The 18,691-nt window shown below is 47.0% G+C and overlaps 1 protein-coding gene across 2 annotated transcripts in view; it reads right to left on the minus strand.

Annotated features, from left to right (window-relative positions):
* The window catches only part of CHAF1B (chromatin assembly factor 1 subunit B), a 322,331-nt gene that overhangs the window by 210,511 nt on the left and 93,129 nt on the right, over positions 1-18,691 (minus strand). For both annotated transcript variants that reach the window (XM_078656876.1, XM_078656877.1), the window contains exon 3: positions 11,223-11,355. In XM_078656876.1, the coding sequence (XP_078513002.1) occupies positions 11,223-11,355 (133 nt within the window). The remainder of the gene's footprint in view (positions 1-11,222; positions 11,356-18,691) is intronic.

An 18,691-nucleotide genomic window follows, 5' to 3' on the forward strand; every position in this document is an offset into this window, starting at 1 on the left:
CATCCCCTACTATCCAGGAGCCTTTTTTTTTTTTTAAGACCTTGAAAACGGAATTGATTAGACTAGTGTGGGGGGGCCGCCAGCCGAGGCTCAGATCGGCCAATATGGCGCAACCATATACCAAGGGGGGATTTGACATACCAGACTTTGAGGCATATTACCTCAGTGCGCAAGCCCACTATTTATATCACTGGGTTAAGCCTACACCGTATATGCCCCAGATTTCTGTAGAAGACTGGATAGCTCATCCTTTACCCCTTAATGGCATTGTTCATGGCCCTGCTCGTGCGCTAGACGCTCCACTGACCACGGTGTCGTCTACGATTGATGCATGGCGGAGAATTTTGCGTATATTGCAGGTCTCATTGCCTTACGCGCCACGTATGCCCCTTACCTATCATCCCCGGGTAGAGCGGTTACAAGAAAGGGGTTTCAGAATATGTCAGCGTCTTCATATAGTCACATGGGGGGGCATGTTCATCAATGGTGATTTCGGGTCTCAAGAGCTCTTTTTTGGCGACACTGCCCCTAACCCTCTGGAGGTATTCTACTATATACGGCTGCGGGAAGGCATGAAGGCACTGCTTCCAGAATATCCAAAGGAACCAGCCTGCGTTGCCCCCTTGAATGTTACCCTGTTTAGCACTGATGGCATGCATTTGGTTTCACACATCTATAGCAGCCTTCGGACTAATACCCCGGGGGTGATGGGGACGGCTAGGGACCACTGGAGCGCAGATTTAGAGAGGGATGTGACTGATGAGCAATGGGAATATTGTTGTGGACTTACAGGGCACATAACATCCAGCTGTCGCTTTAAAATCATCCATTATAAGTTCTTACACAGAATCTACTACACCTCTGCACGTAAATACAGGTTTAAGCTGGCTGATACGGACCGTTGTGAATGGTGTAGACAACCTGGAGCCGAGTTTCTACATTTGTCGTGGGAATGCCCTCAGGTGAGACAGTACTGGGAACAGGTGCATGGTGCATTGGAACAAATGCTTGACGCTAGCTTGACTAAAGATCCACTGGTACTGTTATTAGGCTATAATGCACAGATCCCCAGAAGCAGCAGCAGATTTCTGGAAGTGTCTTTGCTACTAGCTAAGCTACGACTTGCCTGTCGATGGGGGAGGGGACAGGCCCCGAAGTTCAAGGAGTGGGTGCAGGACATGATATACTGCCAAGAACAAAGTGGGATCTATGCAGAGACTCAACCCATTGCCTCCAAACCCAAGGACATCTGGGGCCCCTTACTGACCTACATGCAGCAACAGGGGTCAGCACAGAAGGACGATACTATTCAGGACACGAGGGGGCAGGAGAGAGCTGATGGGGTAACTGTTTCCTAATGACCGTACTCTGGTTGGACACTGCGATATTCATGAGGGACCACGGGTGTGCCCTGTGAGGGGTAGTATATACACGATACGGTTTGCCCTAACGCATTCATATTGGCTTTGATTCTGTTGGAATAATGTGTTTCTTTTTTCTACACTGTCCCTAAGGGTATGTTTCTGAAAGAACGATCTATGTTTGTAGCATCTACATCCATATGGCCTGTAAAACACTGTCTGCCGAGCCGCTTGCTATACGGAGATTGGATTCTTTTTGAGTGATTCTAAATACACTCTGCCATGACTGGCAAGCCAATAACTGTGTCGATTGATAGTTACGGGGGATAAAAAAACACATTTTAGTAAAACAGTAGTACATATGCACAAGGCTGATGCTGAAATGTGCATATTATTATTTAAGTGCCTTGATTTATCTTCTGATGGTGTTCATATCACTGAAACCTGGCAGGCATTCAAGCAGGACTGCAGATTTATTGGTTAAATAAATGCAGACATATACCAGTTTTAGCATTATTTTTTTCATAAAACCCATATTAAATATGGATAAATACAGATTAAGTTGACAAAAAATAAATATGGATAAATACAGACGGATAGGTCAAAAAACTAAATACCATAAAACCGGGAGCCCTAGTTAGAATGTATACAGACCTGCTGCTTAGTGACTGTTACTACGCAGATTAGGCTTATGTACATGGTTACAGTGGTGGTAACAATTACAGCTGAGCAGGCAATGGAGCTCCATGTATGTGTAAAGAAAAGCAATACATCAATGCATGCAGACAAGCTGCTTAGTGATTGTTACCACGGCAATTGGGATTATGTGTGAGGGAATGGAATCCTCACACAGCGGTTGACAGTTACAGCTAAGCAGGGGAGGGAGCACCATGTAACTATCTGGTTTGAGAAACGAACTTGAGTTACTCAGGTTTCTGTATCTTACTTCAATTTTCATAGGCCGCACACATTCTTACATTGTTCAGAAAATTATTCAACTGAAAGAAATTCTTTAAATTTAGTGATGACATGCTTATATACGGTAAAGATCAACAGGAGCATGGTCATGCATAAAGACAAGTGTGTACGTGTTCAGTTGAAGCAGGTCTAAATTTCAAAGACATTTGTGAATTTGACTGAACAATTTTTTGGACAGGTATTTTCTAGTCAAGGAACGCACCTCGACCTATCAAAACGTAGACACTCCAGTACTAACTGATGTTTCTAAAGGGACATCTTTCTTAGGTATAGGCAAGCTATTGTTTTTGTCACATTCTTCATCTTGTAACTAAGTGCACCTTTAGGAGAATTAACTAGGAAAGTGTAGAGAACAGGGTTTTTGTTGGTTACCCCAACCCTACTTTTTGCACTGAGACCTGCTAACTATACTTCAGTGCCAGTGTTCTAATCCCTAAAACAAGATGTTGTCTAATGTGCTACAACTGGCAAAGGACTTTAGCATCCCATAAGTCCCTAGTAAGTGGTCCTCCAGGCACTTAGGGCAGAAGTACTAAAAAGGGTAACTAAAGGCTGCAGCATATTGTATGCCACCCTAATGGACCCACATACAAATGCCACACTGACTGCCACTGCAGGCTGTGTGACATGGTGCAAACCATGAGTGAAAACATGACATGACACACTCCTGTGCGTCATGCCAAAGTCCATGTGTCCAATAAACGTAAGTCACCCCCAACAGCAGACCTTTGAGCCCCAAGTCAGGGTGCATTATATTTTATGTGAGGATACATCTGCATGAGCAGATATACCCATGTGATGTCTAGTTCTAATACTAGGTATTGAAAGTGAGCAGGGAAGCCATCTTAAGGAATGTACTGGGTTCTGGTCAAAAAGACTTCCCCAGCTACGTGTTGACTTCACTGAAAATAGGGATGTTTGGTATTAAACATCTCGTATTAATAAACCCACACTAACCGTGTTGGATTTATTAATGCACGCACCCAGAGGGCACGTTCGAAGTGCCCCCTGAAAACCTACCAGCTACTGGCGTGCAATTGACTGTTTTTCACCATTCTGTCACCAGTCAAGTTTCTGTCCCACCCCCCTCCCCTAACCTCCCCGTTGAGGGCCTTTGTGCTCAGGTCAGAAAAAAGCCTGCTCAAGCACACACCCTGGAAGTGTACTAGGGACTTGTTGTTCCTCATAGTAAAAACAGCTAAGAGACTGGCAGACGCACTACTTGCCAAAATCACAGCTTTAGAGACTGCCATTAGGGGGACATTGACTAAAACCCCATTTACCACCAAGTTGGCAGAAATCAATCAAGAGATCTCAGATAGCCAGGAATTTCTGCTCAAACAGAAAATGACTAAACTCCAAAAGGACATTTCCAAATTTGACAAAGAAAAGGTTTATCCTTACCTTAGGGAAGGGTATACCAATAAAAAGACTAGCTACTCTTCTGACGAGAGCTCTGAATTGAATAACCGGCGGGGCTCCTCCAGCAGTGATTCAAGCGGTGGCAACCCACCTACTAACAAAAGGAATCAGCACCAACAAAGATGGAACCAAGGTTACAACCAAAACCAGATGTTCCAGGGACACCACAAATGATACCACCATGGCAATATCCGTTCTATCCCCAAGGTCCACCGCCACAATTCTTCCCCGTGAACCCTCCTTTTCACGACAGAGGTTGGGGCAGAGGAAGAGGGCGGAGGCGAGGAAATCAGAAAGGGGTACAATTCCAAGACCAGCAAACAGCCTCAACATCGGTGGAGACGAGGAGCACAACCCGAGGGAGGAGAGTTTAATAGTCAACCTCTCCACTAGACCGCTTACCCCTATGGAAACAGCGGTCCTCGAGAAGGGTCTAGGTTTCGTCCCCACCCCCACTCCGGACAACTTTAATGAATTGTGCGAGATCAAACAGCTGTTCAGAAAAATACGGCTTCGTGCCTATTTTGGAGATGGCCCCACAAACGATTCATTAGACACTGGGCTGCGTAAGCCATCCACTTTCACACCGACTGATGGTATGGTTCCCCCGGAAGTACTAGTCTTTGAAAAAGCAGTACTAAAATCCCTTGAGAAAAAACCTAATAAACCAGTCTTTAACAACCTGTCAAAAATAGAGAGACTAGCTATCCAGAATCTGGGAAATGATAGCTCGATTGTCATCAAACAAGCTGACAAAGGGGGAGCTACCGTGATTCAAACCATCACAGACTCAACTTAAGATCCTCCACCGGGTGTATGTAACTGGTCCGCGTCTGGTTGTGATGGGTTTTTCCCCGGATGGTTTATGTAAGCGTGGTTGTGGGATGAGTGCCACATTTCTGCATATTCTTTGGGAGTGCCCGGTGGTAGCAGCCTACTGGATTGATGTGCTTGCGGTGATGACTGTTGTCACTGGTATTACCCTGCGGCCTGAGGCCCGACGATGCCTGTTGAACGTGTGGGAACCCACCGACTATTCTGTGGCCCAGACCAGATGGGCGACCTTGGGATACATGGTCGCGAAGCGGGACATTGCGCAACTTTGGGGCGCATCCAGACCTCCCGAAGTTTCGGTGTGGGAGGATAACATGGACTGGTCCATGTTCCGAGAGAAGACCGTCTATGTGGCTAGGGGCAGACCCAGGGCGAGGACGAAGATTTGGGGTCAGTGGAATGCATATCGTGGAGATATTTGTGCCCCTCCCCTGGTTGACGCTCCAGATGTGACCCTATCTCCCTAGGCTGACGTTCCCGAAAATTTGTCATATGGTTTTAGGATTTTCCTGCCCCCCCCCCCCCCCCCGGCCATGCAGAGTCTCATTGCTTTGCTTTTGTCTTCCTGATTAGTTGCTTTCCCCTCCGCCTCCTGGGCTGACTTGATTACTGTGCATTCGCCTTGTTTTAGAGTTTGTTGTTTTTATGATTATTATAAAAATTGTCATGTCCTGTCCTATGCTTCGAGCAATAATTGGTACCTTCCTTGTGCCCGGCCACGGGAATGATCGTTCGCTACTTATGTTGTGCGTTGCTACTAGCGGCCAGCCCGTGTGGTTGTAGGCCCGTCTCTGTAACTCTTATTTTATTGCTCAATAAAAGTTTTTAATAAAAAAAAAAAAAAAACACATCACAGACTACGATTCTGAATGTAAACGCCAACTGGCCAACACAAGGCACTACAGGCCATTGACATCTGATCCCACTCCTAGACTTACCACTGCCATCACAAGTCTAGTCATGGAAGGTGAGACCAATGAGTGGATCTCAAGAAACGAGGCTGATTTCCTGACCACAAAGGACCCAGTTGTCCCTTATTTCTACACCCTCCCCAAAATACACAAGGGTACCACACCGGTCCCTGGGAGACCAATAGTGTCCGGTATTGGCTCACTACTTGAGCCCCTATCCAAATTTTGTGACGTGTTTTTACAACCCCTCGTGAGAAAAATACCATCCTTTATACAAGATACTAGGGATGTGCTCCGCCTCATTGAATCAATTGACGGCAGAGAGAATGTAGACCTCCTCCTAACTCTAGATGTGGAGGCTCTATATATGAATATTCCGCAACAAGCCACCCTGGACGCTGTTGAGCTCACCCTCCGGTCAGAGAACTGGTGTTCGCCCACGCCCATCTCTTTCATAATGGCATGTGCAAGTCTAGCACTAACTGAAAACTTTTTCCAATATGGGTCCCAACTTTACCATCAAATACAGGGGACCTCTATGGGCTCGACCTTTGCTCCTAGTCTGGCATGCATCTACATGGCCACCTTTGAAAACCTCCACATCTATTCAAACAATAATCCCTATAGCCAGAACATCACAATGTGGCGCAGATATATTGATGATGTTCTGATTCTATGGCATGGGAACCGGGAGAGCTGTGAAGCCTTCTGCTCCTGGATTAACCAACGAAACCAGTTTCTCAAATTTACAGCCACTATCTCAGACATCAAGATACCCTTCCTAGATCTTACAATCAGCCTCAATCAGGAGGGACTCAGTACCTCTCTGTACAGGAAAGAGACTGATAGGAACAGTTTATTGCTCTTCGGGAGCCACCACCCCAGATCTCTACAAGAGAATCTCCCATTTGGGCAGTTCCTGAGAATCCGGAGAAACTGCTCAGCTACCTCTGACTACAAGAAAGAGTCCATAACGCTGCAACACAAATTACAAGACAGAGGCTACCCCGCCAGACTTATTTATAATTCACGCAAAAGAGCGCTCAACAATCCTAGAGAGGCTCTCTTGGAGTCACACCCGAAAGAGCCTGATGATGTCATCACCTGTGTTACCTGTTACACACAGAACTCTACTGGTATAAAAAGAACAATCAACAAACACTGGGGTTTACTAAATACAGGGGATTTAGAAATACCACGCCCCCGCTTTGCCTTCAAGCGTACGGCCAACTTAAAAGACTCCTTGATCCACACACGCCCTAAAAAACAAATGACTGCCAACCAGAGTACTCTGTGGAAGTTGCCACCAGTGGTGGGTCACTACCCTTGCGGTGGGTGCGTTGTATGTCAACAAACAACACAATGTAAAGAGATTAAAATCTCAGACAATTTCACCTGGCACCTTAACAGACACACCAACTGTAACAGCTCAAGATGCATTTATCTTTTGACCTGTCCTTGAGACAAACACTATATAGGCATGACGATGAGATCAGTCAAACTAAGGATCATGGAACACAAGAGCAACATTCGTTGCTCCAAAACCCACACCAGACTTTACGAACATTATGCACTACATGGCCACAAAGCTGACAACATTAAATGGGTGGTCCTTGAATCCCATACTTCGATTACCCACCAGGCACTGTTCAGGATTGAACAACGGTGGATACATCGCCTTCAGTTGGACACCCAGGGCCTCAACGATTCCGTGGCCTGGACATTACTAGCGAGATAACTCCTTATTCCGGGAGTTTCCCTCTCCGAACCACCCTTACCTTGATCAGCTCACCTTCTCTAGGCCGTTTGGGTTTTTCATGTGCATATTTACTTATAGTCCCGGATAGCCTCCCATTGGCTCTATATCATGGCTGATACCACACTCTGTATTCACTTACATACAGTTCCCTGTTTAGTCCCTCATAACTGATTCCTACAGAGACACTACCTCAGTCTTGGTCAAGACTTATACCGTCACCATTGACCGCCACCAGACTGCGTCCAGTTTCTCCACCCTCATCTTTGCCTTGTGAAACGATGACCATGTGAGCCACACTACCATCACTAAATCATACCCCTTTTTTGGCAACGGTGATATTGGTCCCTATGGAGAAACTTCTACCACCGCAATATCACCCGTTGATATACCCCAGTATGTAGACTACTGGACCATACCACTTCAACATTGCCAATGATACAGCTAACCGACCCAACCTGCCGGTTCTCTAATCCACGTCAGTGACAAGGTATCCATTATAATTCTGGAACCGCTGGTTACCACTACTACTTTTAGAGAACCTAACCTTTCCTCTTAGCAGACTCAGTATAGCTTCGACAATTTCATTAGTAGTCCCCCGTGGCCATTAATGCCAGACAGTTCAAGCCTTCCAGTATCTATCCTGAAGTTTTCACCCCATTCTAAGATGGCCGCCACATTAGAGGCACTATTTCACCACCCAGACACGTTATGCGCTCTGACGCACTGATGTGACGGGGTTTACGTGGGACACGCCCACCAGCGGGGCGTCACTCGGCGGAGTCGCAGACCACAGCTTTAAAAACACGGTGTCTCCGCCGAGACTACACCAGCTGTTCCGCGCTACCGGCAGGAGCGCTTCGTGGTGTGGGTAGGTTTCCGCCCTGGCAGTTCATCGCATCAGGTAAGCGTTGGAGCGTAGTCATGCCCATCCCATTAGTGGATTTGGTGATTTGCGGGTTGGTTCACGGAAGGGAGATACTGGCCAGCTCCCTCGGCGCAGCTCTGACACGCGGTCTCTGGCACGCTGTATGCCTCTGGGTTGGATTGCCGTGCCAAGGTCTGGAGGATTTCCCAGTGCCTGGAACTGTGTGACCATCACTTTTGCGGTTACTAATCCTCTCCGACACCCGTGTGGGGCCGGTGTTCCATTCAGCTTTGTGGCGCTTCCAGCACAGGGCACACATGCGTCAAGGGCTGACTCCAGGGCCCCAGAGGGGGACTGAATCAGTTCTCTTTGGGTCTTCCATCCGCATTTTTTCCGTCCTCGTTATGGTCAGGGGGTCCCTATACCATCTTGACCTTTGCTTGCTACCATTCCTGTTATGAACAAACCCGGTGGGGTGCCTGTATGTGTTTCTCTCTTACAGGTAATTCACCACATGAACTGCCCCACGGGAACAGACTGCGGGGCCCTTTAGGGATGTTCTTGGGGTAAGCACCTATCTAGTCATCAATATATATGTGTGATGTTGTACAATTTTAGCCTTCTTTTTAGCTTTCCGTTTAGTCGTTATTTCTTACTTCAGATTGATAGCATTGTCTTCGCAGTGTTAGCCTGCAGTCACACTTCCTGAATAACTCTTGAGTGGTCTCACCATTAACCGATGTGCCCATTTTTGTGTGATTGATGTGCCACACTGTAAACCGATGCAAGATGGTGTATGGAGTATCTATTTGGAACCTAGTTATTGAAGGGTAATGCATACTACTCTTTTAGATTACAACCCTTCCACTTGTCTCTTCTAGGTTCCCCTCCAGAACAAGACCTGCTGGCTTGCTTCCTGATTGACCCAATGAGGTTGTATTTAGAATCTTTATTAATTTTCATTGTCTCTTTTCACTGTGTAGTACCCAACACTTGAGGTCCTGAAGAATTGCCACATAGGCATGAAACATGTCGACCTTCTTAGAGGGTTGAGCAAGTTCACTGTAGTCCATACAGTCCCTTTCTCCCCTCCCACCCTTTTAAACTAGGGAGCCAGCCACCCCAAATAAAGTTTATTGTGGACTGACTCACCTCTTTTTAAACCTCACCTTCTCACTCACGACTACACTTACACCAGACCCCTCACACGCACACAAAAATTGGCTGGAACAGAAGATCTCCAACAAAGAGCGCCTACGGCGCCCGTCAGACATTGCAGCGCCAGTCTGACGAGGAGCAGGAGACCAATGATGAAGCATGACACCTAGGCTTCTGTCTGGGTGTGTGAGGTCCCCTAGTTCCAACAAGGGAACACCTTGTTCCCTGACTCTCTCCCATCTCCATACACCTCGTCCCTTTCCTTTCCTTTTTTCTAGTTTGGGGAACTAAGTATTTATTTGGTTACAAGCACACACCCTCCCACAGGATGAGCTGCAGATTAGCATTTCAAAGCAGGGGAGCTTCAAACAACCTACCGTCTTTGGTATGTGAATCTGGCTTTGCACAGGATAGGAAGCCAACCCCCTTTGTCCAGAGCCTTTGGCACCTGGAGGGGGGAGATTAGCTATACAGGACGTGTGTTGCATTGCCAGGCTGGACACACCTCGAGGGTGATCAGCTGGAAGTGAACACAACCTTAGAAATCCTACCATATTGTGCATGGTGGAAATAGGCATTCTGGAACAGGGGGTTGCCCACTTCCCAAAGGAAGTGGTCATCTAGTGGTGTTTAGTGAACCAGAAGTAAGTAGCCCATTGGCTACCATCCCTCACTTCCCCCCATAACAGCCCTAAATTGAGTACTTAGGGGACCCCCTGATATCTGGACTCCAGATTTCTATGGACCAAAAGAAGAAAAGAACAAAGACTGCTGACCCGAGAACCAAAGAGCACGACTGTCTTGGCGCCAACCCTGTCAGCTTGCCTGCTGCACCAAACCCTCATGGAGCATCTGACTTGTCCTGCCGCTGTGCAGACCAAGTAATCCGGAGGGCTGCCAGAGCTTCACAAATTGCCAAAGAAACTCCATTGGAGTAGAGGAGCTACTACCCTGCAGCCGCAGGCACCAAAGATGCATGGTGCAGTCCACTGAGTTGTCCCTCCCCTGTTAGCCCTACACAGCAGATCCCCAGGAAGAAGATCCTGTGTTCCTGAAGGTCATACCTGCCCTCCCACCAAGTTAGAGGACACCAGGGCCAACCTTGGCCACACAGGGCTGATACCCCGAGGGCCTAGACCCCTTGCAGCTGCCAATTCTTGTTGTGCACAGTCCAAACACCAATGCAGAGGAAGACAGACCAGCACATTGAGGGACTCCGGGGACCGAAAGAATGACTTTGTGAGTGGCCCAGCTGTTCTGTTTACCCCTCTTCTGCAAAACAAAGACCGAGACGAGAGTCTGACTGCAGCCACCCAACGCCTTAAGGCACCAATGCACATGTGCTCCAGAGTCTAAGTAAAAGGGAGGTGACTGTGCCAATGGGGTCCTCGGAACAACAAGAGCCAAGCCCAAACGTGGGTTTGCCCAAACTTGTGCTTGCACAAATTGAACTTCCAGTCACCATATGCAGCTTCTTTCCGCAGGCCCCCTCAAACGCAAGAGACTCCTGCACCAGAATCCAACGTCAAAAGACCCAAATGCACGCGAGCCCCACAGCCAGAGGAGAAGTGGACCAATTGAATCAGCCCATGCCAGAGAATCTCAAGGGTCGTGCCCCGCTGTGGGTTCCTCAACAGGTCCCCTAGTCCCTGCTTGCAACCGCTTTCTAACCGAACCTCTCATTGAAGTGAATGGGACAACCTACGCCGTGACACCTCTGTACCCGGATGCCCCAGGGCCTCACAAGGTGACCCGTTGGTGTGGCCTTGGACCCTGCGCCATACTTACCTTAAGTCCTGAATGATTAGGCTGCGCCATCTATGAGTAGAGGGTAGAATTGAAATCAACATTCCATAAACAGTCACGATACATCAAGTTATTTTTCACCAGCATATGCAACAAAAGTATTTAGGGCACAGTATCTAGGTACTCACCATCTCCACCAGAAGCTAGAACATCACCAGTGGGAGAAAAACGCACAACATTCACAGCTTTGGTATGCCGGGCTAAATTAGACAAGAATTCCACAGTTGCTTTTCCATCTGGTCCTCGTTCAGTTTTCCATATCTAGTTTAAAAATAAAATGTATAAAATGAGAACAGGTAAATTAAAACATTTATCTCCTTGCACAAACAAATGGAGCATAAAAAAATTCCACATATAAGCAAACATCAGCCAAATGCACAGGTTTGCCTCGTATGTCAACAAAAAAATCCTTCAAGCCGAGACAAGAAACATGCTACACTCCCTCTCCATGGCTCACTTAACCATCTTCCAAAATATATACAAATCGGAGGCTACTTTGGAGCTAGTACTACACTGATATCATTGCCAAAAGATGTTTCCAAAATCATAAATGAGCGAAAAAGCAATGCTAATACAGGACCATCATTAAGGTATCATCGATGAGCAAACAGCATTTTGTAGATACTTCAAAACAACAGCACTTGTTTGAAGAGGACTGTAGGAAACTGGAATTTTGTGACAGTTGCCCTCCCACCCCCCATTTTGTCCACCATAGAACTATTAGGTGATGGTTTTCAACTCTGACAGAGCACTGAACCCTGATAATCAGGCTCCAGTGCATTTTTCCTAAAACAAAATGGTCTAATTGTGGTACAATTGGCAAACACTTTAGCATTACTAGAAGTCTCTCGTAAATGGTACCTACGGCATGGCTACTAAAGAGGGTCCCCAAGTGCTGCAGCATGTTATGTGAAATGAACTTGTAAAGCGCACGTACACCAGACGGTTTCATGGCACTGGAGTCTAGGGAATGCTGCAGCAGTGAGGATTAGATTAGTCATATGCCTGGCGGAAGAGCCAGGTCTTTAACTGTTTCCTAAACAGTGCATAAGAGATCACTGATCTAATCTCCACAGAAAGAGTTCCAGAATTGAGGGGCTAAGACCGCAAATCTTAGTCCCCCATGTTTCTTACGTTTAAAGAACGGGATGACCATCAAATTCAAATGAGAACCTGAGGTCCCGAGAGCATGTATAATGCCACCCTAAGGGACCCTCAAGCAAATTGAATGCAGACTGTTAGACATGGTACATTCACTGTGTACCAAGCCAAAGTTTCTACATCCAATATATTTAAGTCACCCCTACGGTAGGCCTTATAACCCCAACGAACACTGCATTATATTGCATGCTAGGGCATATCTGCATATGATATATGCCCCTGTGCTGTCTAGTTAAAATACTAGATGGTACAAGTGAACAGGGAAGTCATCCTAAGTACATGTGCTGGGTACTGGTTATTACGAGTTCCCCAACTACATATTGACTTTACTGAAACCTATAGTGTTTGGTATCAAACACCTTGTCTTAATTTTTTTATTATTATTTTTGTTTTATTATTTTTTCTGAGTTTTATATAGCGCGAACTAGATCCGAATTGGGTATCAGAGCGCTTTACATAGCACCAGTTACGTTACATGAGGACACACATTCATTTTTTTTTGTTAGGCACGGGGAGATTAAGTGATTTGCCCAGAATCACAGGATGTTTGGCGTAGTTACCGAGACTCGAACCCAGTTCCTCCAGGTCTGAGGTCGAGCGCCCTAGCCGTTAGGCCCAAATCTATACTGTTGCCAGTACAAGATTTATTAGGGCATGCACCAAGAGGTGCCCCCAGAAAAACCTACCAGCCTCTTAGTGTGCTGGCTGACTGGTATCATCCAACCTGCCACCACAGACATTTCTGATGCCCTGCAGGTGAAAGCCCAGGCTCCTGGGTGGATGCCAGAAACCATTCCTGCTCCAGCGGAAGGTGTTCAAATCTCCTCCAGTAGAATGGCAAGTTATTGAGCATATCAAGACCAGGAGCTTCAAAACCACTGCCGCCTTTGATATGCGACACCTGCTTCCCCCAGGCCAGGGAGATGCCATCTCCTGCCCTGAGGCCCATTTGGCACCAGGACAGGCGCGTAATTTGCTATGCAAGGAGGAATGGAGCAGTACCAGGCCAGTCACACCACAGGGTGGGCTGCCTGATGTGCTCAATAAAAGAAGAATTACAACAACATGATTTTGGTGAAATTAGGAACTTTGCGACAGTGTTAAGCCCACTACCCACAGGAAGTGGTCATTTAGGGGGTGTAGAGACCCCAGGGGCAACTAGCCCATTGGCTACTACCCTTCCCTTAACACCCCTAAATGTAGTATTTAAGTGGCTCCCTTGACACCAGGAACTAAGATTTGTCTGTCTTAAGGACAAAAAAAGCCAAAGACATGAGAAGTGTGGACCAGCATCTACTTTGGGGCAAAACACTGCCCGACTGCTGCTCTCCCAAAATATCACCGATAGACTCGCCCATAATCAAAGCAGCCTCCCCAAACTCTTGGAGGACCGACCAGCACTTCCTTGACCCTGCAGCAGCTCCCTTGGAGTGGAAGAGTTACTCCCCTTAGCCAGCAGGCAGACTACAGCTACACGGTACACCGTTCTGTCGACTCCTGGACCCACAGAGGGAACAGCACCCAAACAAGAGATCTTCATGCTTCAAGAGGTCAGATCAGACTTCCTGTGAAGTTCGGAGACGCCAGTTCCCCCAGGAGCTGCCCTTCAACAATACTTGAGGTACTACATCCAGTTGCCCTCCTTGTAGCCTTTTCTTACAGTTACTTTACCCCATTGACTTTAGCGTGTAGTGTTCAAGACTACCACCGCTGAAAGCACTTCTGCACCCGGACACCACAGGGCAGGCAAACTTGAACTGTAGGTGGTTTCTTGGTCCCCTACCTACCTTAAGTCCAGAAGACCAGTCCTGTAAGTAATCTGTAAGTGAACCTATGCAGTGAATGTTTCTCCCATAAGATAACATTACCGCGTTCAAGGCTTGTGACTCATTTCAAACAGCTGTCCTTTTCTACTGTGAAATTTGAGAACGTCTGAAGTTGTAACCCGATGATCTTGGTGTCAAAAATGACAGAAATATATGCTATTTTTCTAAACTGGTCTTGAGTTTCTTCTTGAGTGATTGTCTCATTTATTGACTGTGTACAACAAATGCTTAACACTACACTAAACTGCTCGTCCACACTACCACAAAACAAAGCATTTGGGGCTACTAATTTAAGCCCTGTAAAGAAATAAGGGTCACCTGGACTCTACATAGTGTACCTCATTTTGGAACACTACCTAAAAAGCCAGCTTCCTACAATAACCACAAGCTTGATGTGCTGCAGGGCAAACATAGTGTTAAGTAGCTATGGGGTGACCCAGTATCCCGAAGAACCTGGGCAGTAAGGCAAATAGTAAACAAATGGTTCATTCGGATGCACTATATTTCTTCATTTATCTTAACATTTTACACAATATATTCATTCATTGAGAAACAAATAAATCAATGCGAACACAATTATAAATAAATAAAAGGAGGAATCCAAACCATCAGCAGTATTGCAAGATACTATTTAAATTGTATTCATTTTTAAGTACTCTAATTTTAAAAAGGTATAAAAGGCTGTCAACTTTATACAGTGGTGTGCAAAGTGAACATTTTGTGATAATTAGCGCCAAGTGGAATTAATGTGCAAGTGCTGTATACATTATATACAATGCCAATTTTAGGTCACAAGGAGGGGGGAAAGGGAAGCGTGACCAATAATACACAGTCGCTAAGAGTGTATACCACAATAGTCAGTCTCGAATACAGAATCCTTAGAAAGATGGTCCACTGTTATGTTATGTCGACGTTTCAACCCTAATGTAGCGCTCTTGAAGCGTCTGCGCGGGTCTTCATCAGGACTGAGTGTGGGGGGTAGGTGTGGCAGCCTAGTGATTGAAAAGGTAACTGTCAGGTATGGATTCACAAACACTAAGTCATTTAGGCAACCGCATAGCAACTGTGTATTATTGGTCACGCTTCCCTTTCCCATTCCCCTCCTTGTGACCTAAAATTGGCATTGTATACAGCACTTGCACATAATTCCACTGGTCACTAATTGTCACAACATTTTCACTTTGCACACCACTGTATAAAGTTGACAGCCTTTTATACCTTTAAAATGAGGACTTAAAAATGAATACAATTTATAAAGTATCTTGCAATACTGCTGATGGTTTGGATTCCTCCTTTTATTTATTTATAATTGTGTTCGCTTTGATTTATTCATCTCTCAATGAATGAATATATTGGGTAAAATGTTAAGATAATTGAAGAAATATAGTGCACCCGAATAAACCAGGTCCTCCCTGGACTGGAAACAAGCATCCAAGGACCGGTTTCAGGCTTTCAGCCCTAATCAGCCTGGATAGCTCGATTCCAGTGGCATGGAGAGCACGGGACTCACGTCTGAGCATACTCGTCCCACTCGGGGTGACAAATGCAAAAGATGGCGGCCGCGACGGAAGCACTATAAGGAGCTCTGGAGCAGGCCCGCTCACACTCCTACATAATCCTGCCCATCCTGCCACAGTGTGGGGGCTTTACCCCCTTGTCTTCTGGAGAAGGTTTTACAGCCATTAACGGCGCGAATTAAAATGTACGGGCACAGCTGACTAAGACACGTCAGAGCGACCTACACCTGCTGGCTTCTGCCGGGAGGCCTTGAACCTCCTCGCGCTGGGTACCACCGCAGACTGGGGAAACTGCGGCAAGCGGCCGAAGACAAGAGGAGTCCAACGCGGAGGCAGGTGACTGCCGAGTGCCCCAGGTATATGGGGGAGTTCAAAATGGGGAGCGGAGACCAGTCTGAGACAGTGGACTCCAGTCGAAGGTTAGAAACTTGATGGGAGGGCGGACGGGCTCTCCACTGGCCTGGGCAGCGACATGAGGCAACAAGTGTAACATGAGCCAGCACCCAAAATACACTGCTCCGGTGCGGCGACTTGGTGAGAGGCGATCCTGGACCGCTGAATAACCGGGGAGGGTAGCTCACTAGGAGATCAGGCGACAGCCCACCTCCCTCTGGCGGCCTGCATCAGCCGAAACAGAGCTTTTCCTTGAAAACTGGATCAAAACGACACTGCCTGCCGCTCCCTTCTCTTCCCACTTTGTGATCGAACGGGTGCTGGTCCCTACCCCACCAGTCGGTGCCTCCCCACACACTCTTATTGCCAAGATCATCAATTACAGACTAAGGAACAATACATGGGGACAAAGTGAGGCATTGCTGCGAGCCCAGCGCATGGTGGGAGACATATGGGATAAACTGGATTGCCTGGTCTGCACCAGGAAGGGAACACATTGCGTAAACTCTGGCATGGCTCCTGAAGCCCAAACGCCCCCGATTATATGGACGATAAACCGAGCTTATGGTGCCCTCGTCTATGCGCAGATTGCCATAAATGCTTTACTTTGTACACATTTGGAAGCGGCATATAGAGAGGACAAGGTGGTTGACAGGCCACAAATGGTTCCTTGACAATATAATACTATCCCATTTCACTGATTACTTGCGCAATGAATTAGGGGGGGAAAGTTCGACTTGAAGACCTCCTGGAGGCAGTGCAGGATATAGCACAGTATAAAGCCCCGGCTCCTGATGGCCTTCCGGTGGAGTATTACCAGACGTTTGCAGATATACTACTCCCTAGGATGCAAGAGACACTGTAAAAGGCCAAACGTGTAAGGACTCTCCCTTCCTCTATGCGAGAAGCCCAGATAGTCATACTTCCCAAACCAGGCAAGGACTCACGCTGCCTAGATCATACCGACCCATATCCATGTTAGGGGTAGATACAAAAATTCTGGCTAAAGTATTAGCAATGAGACTAAGTAGGGTGGTTAATCAGCTGGTGCACGAAGATCAGTGTGGGTTCATGCCAGGTCGGAGGGGGGGGGGGGGGGAGGAAGAGAATCAAATGTGAGCAGACTCTCATATACTGAACTCTACAGCTGGCATGGATGTGCAGGCGGCTGCGGTCGCCTTGGATAGCGAGAAAGACTTTGATACCCTACGATGAGACTATGTATGAGAGGTATTGGGTAGAATGGGGCACGCATTTGTATTTCCTGGGTCCGCCTGCTATATTGTCACCCAACTGCCAGAGTGCGAAGCAGTGAAGTAATCCCTGCGCTCATTAATAGACAGCGGGGTACGAGACAGGAATGCTTGTTGTACCCACTCCTTTTCGCACTAGTGATGGAACCACTGGCAATCCGGTTGCTGCCGAACATGGCCCAATGAGACGTAGTTGTGGATGGACGAACTTGCATCATTTCTTTGTACGCGGATGACACACTGCTATAATTGCATCATCCTACAGAGAACATGCCTGCCCTCCTAACAGTGCTGTCTGAGGTTGGGACAGTGTTGGGTTGGTTATAAATAGCCAGAAATCTGTTATGTTCCCCCTGGCAGATCTAGCTGGGAGAGATGTTACGGAACTCCCAGCCACTACTTGTGCATGTAAATGCGATCATTTCCGTTATCTAGGCATCCATGTTGCCCATACAGCCGAAGCTCAATATGCCTTAAATGTGGGAGCGGTCCTCCCAGGCCTAGAGACACCGATACATTTCTGAAACCGCCTCCCACTATCTATAATGTGTCGTGTATCCCTGGCAAAAATGGCACTACTGCTGCAATGCCTATGTGTGTTGCAAAACTCCTCGTGTCAAATCCCCAATGTTACATTCACTACCCTGAACAGCCTTTTGTTCACCCTGGTGTGGGCCAGGAAACAGAGTAGAGTGAATCTGAAGCTGTTAAAGCTGGATATGGACCAGGGAGGCCTTGGGCTTCCAGACCTACGTCTTTACTATCTCGCCAGATTCTTCCAGTACGCTGCACAATGGCGCTTTGAGGGGCCAAACACAAAGAAGAAATTACTGGTGGAATGGTGTGCAGAGGCTGACCGTCCGCAATACTTTATGATGGGCTCAAGGACCCCCTCACTTCTCGACCCCCTCACTCCCCTCCCACCCCCTCCCCAGATTGTCCAGTTGTGGCTAGCCAGGTTGCCTGGGAGCGCGCAGTCACCCTTGTATTTCAGAAGGCCCCATATTACCAGTCACTACCTGTAACATGGCTTCACAGCTTCAGTCATATACAGACTGTAATAGACATGCCCGGAAGGTTTGATGGTGGCTGTGTAACAGCGGAAGATCTATACTTAAATGGAACCTCTCTTGTAGATGCGAGAGAAAGTTACCAGGTCACTTCCTACAGTACGCTAAACTAAGAGCACGTGAAGTATGGACCACATTTCCTGAGGAGCCCCACACCCTGATGACAATCTTGGACCGAGGCTCCTTTACAGGATTGATTTCTCAATTGTATAAAGCCTTGAAGGCGGACCGTAGAGTAGATGTATCTAGGGTCCAGAATAGGTGGCTGGATGACTTGTTGACACCTAACAGAGTGAGTGGAAAAATGTGTTCGCGCAGGTAAAGTAAGTGGTCAGCAACCGAGGATTTAAACTCAATTTTATTATCTGCACCGCATC

This window comes from Lissotriton helveticus, chromosome 8, assembly GCF_964261635.1.
Source record: "Lissotriton helveticus chromosome 8, aLisHel1.1, whole genome shotgun sequence".
NCBI classification, from domain to species: domain Eukaryota; kingdom Metazoa; phylum Chordata; class Amphibia; order Caudata; family Salamandridae; genus Lissotriton; species Lissotriton helveticus.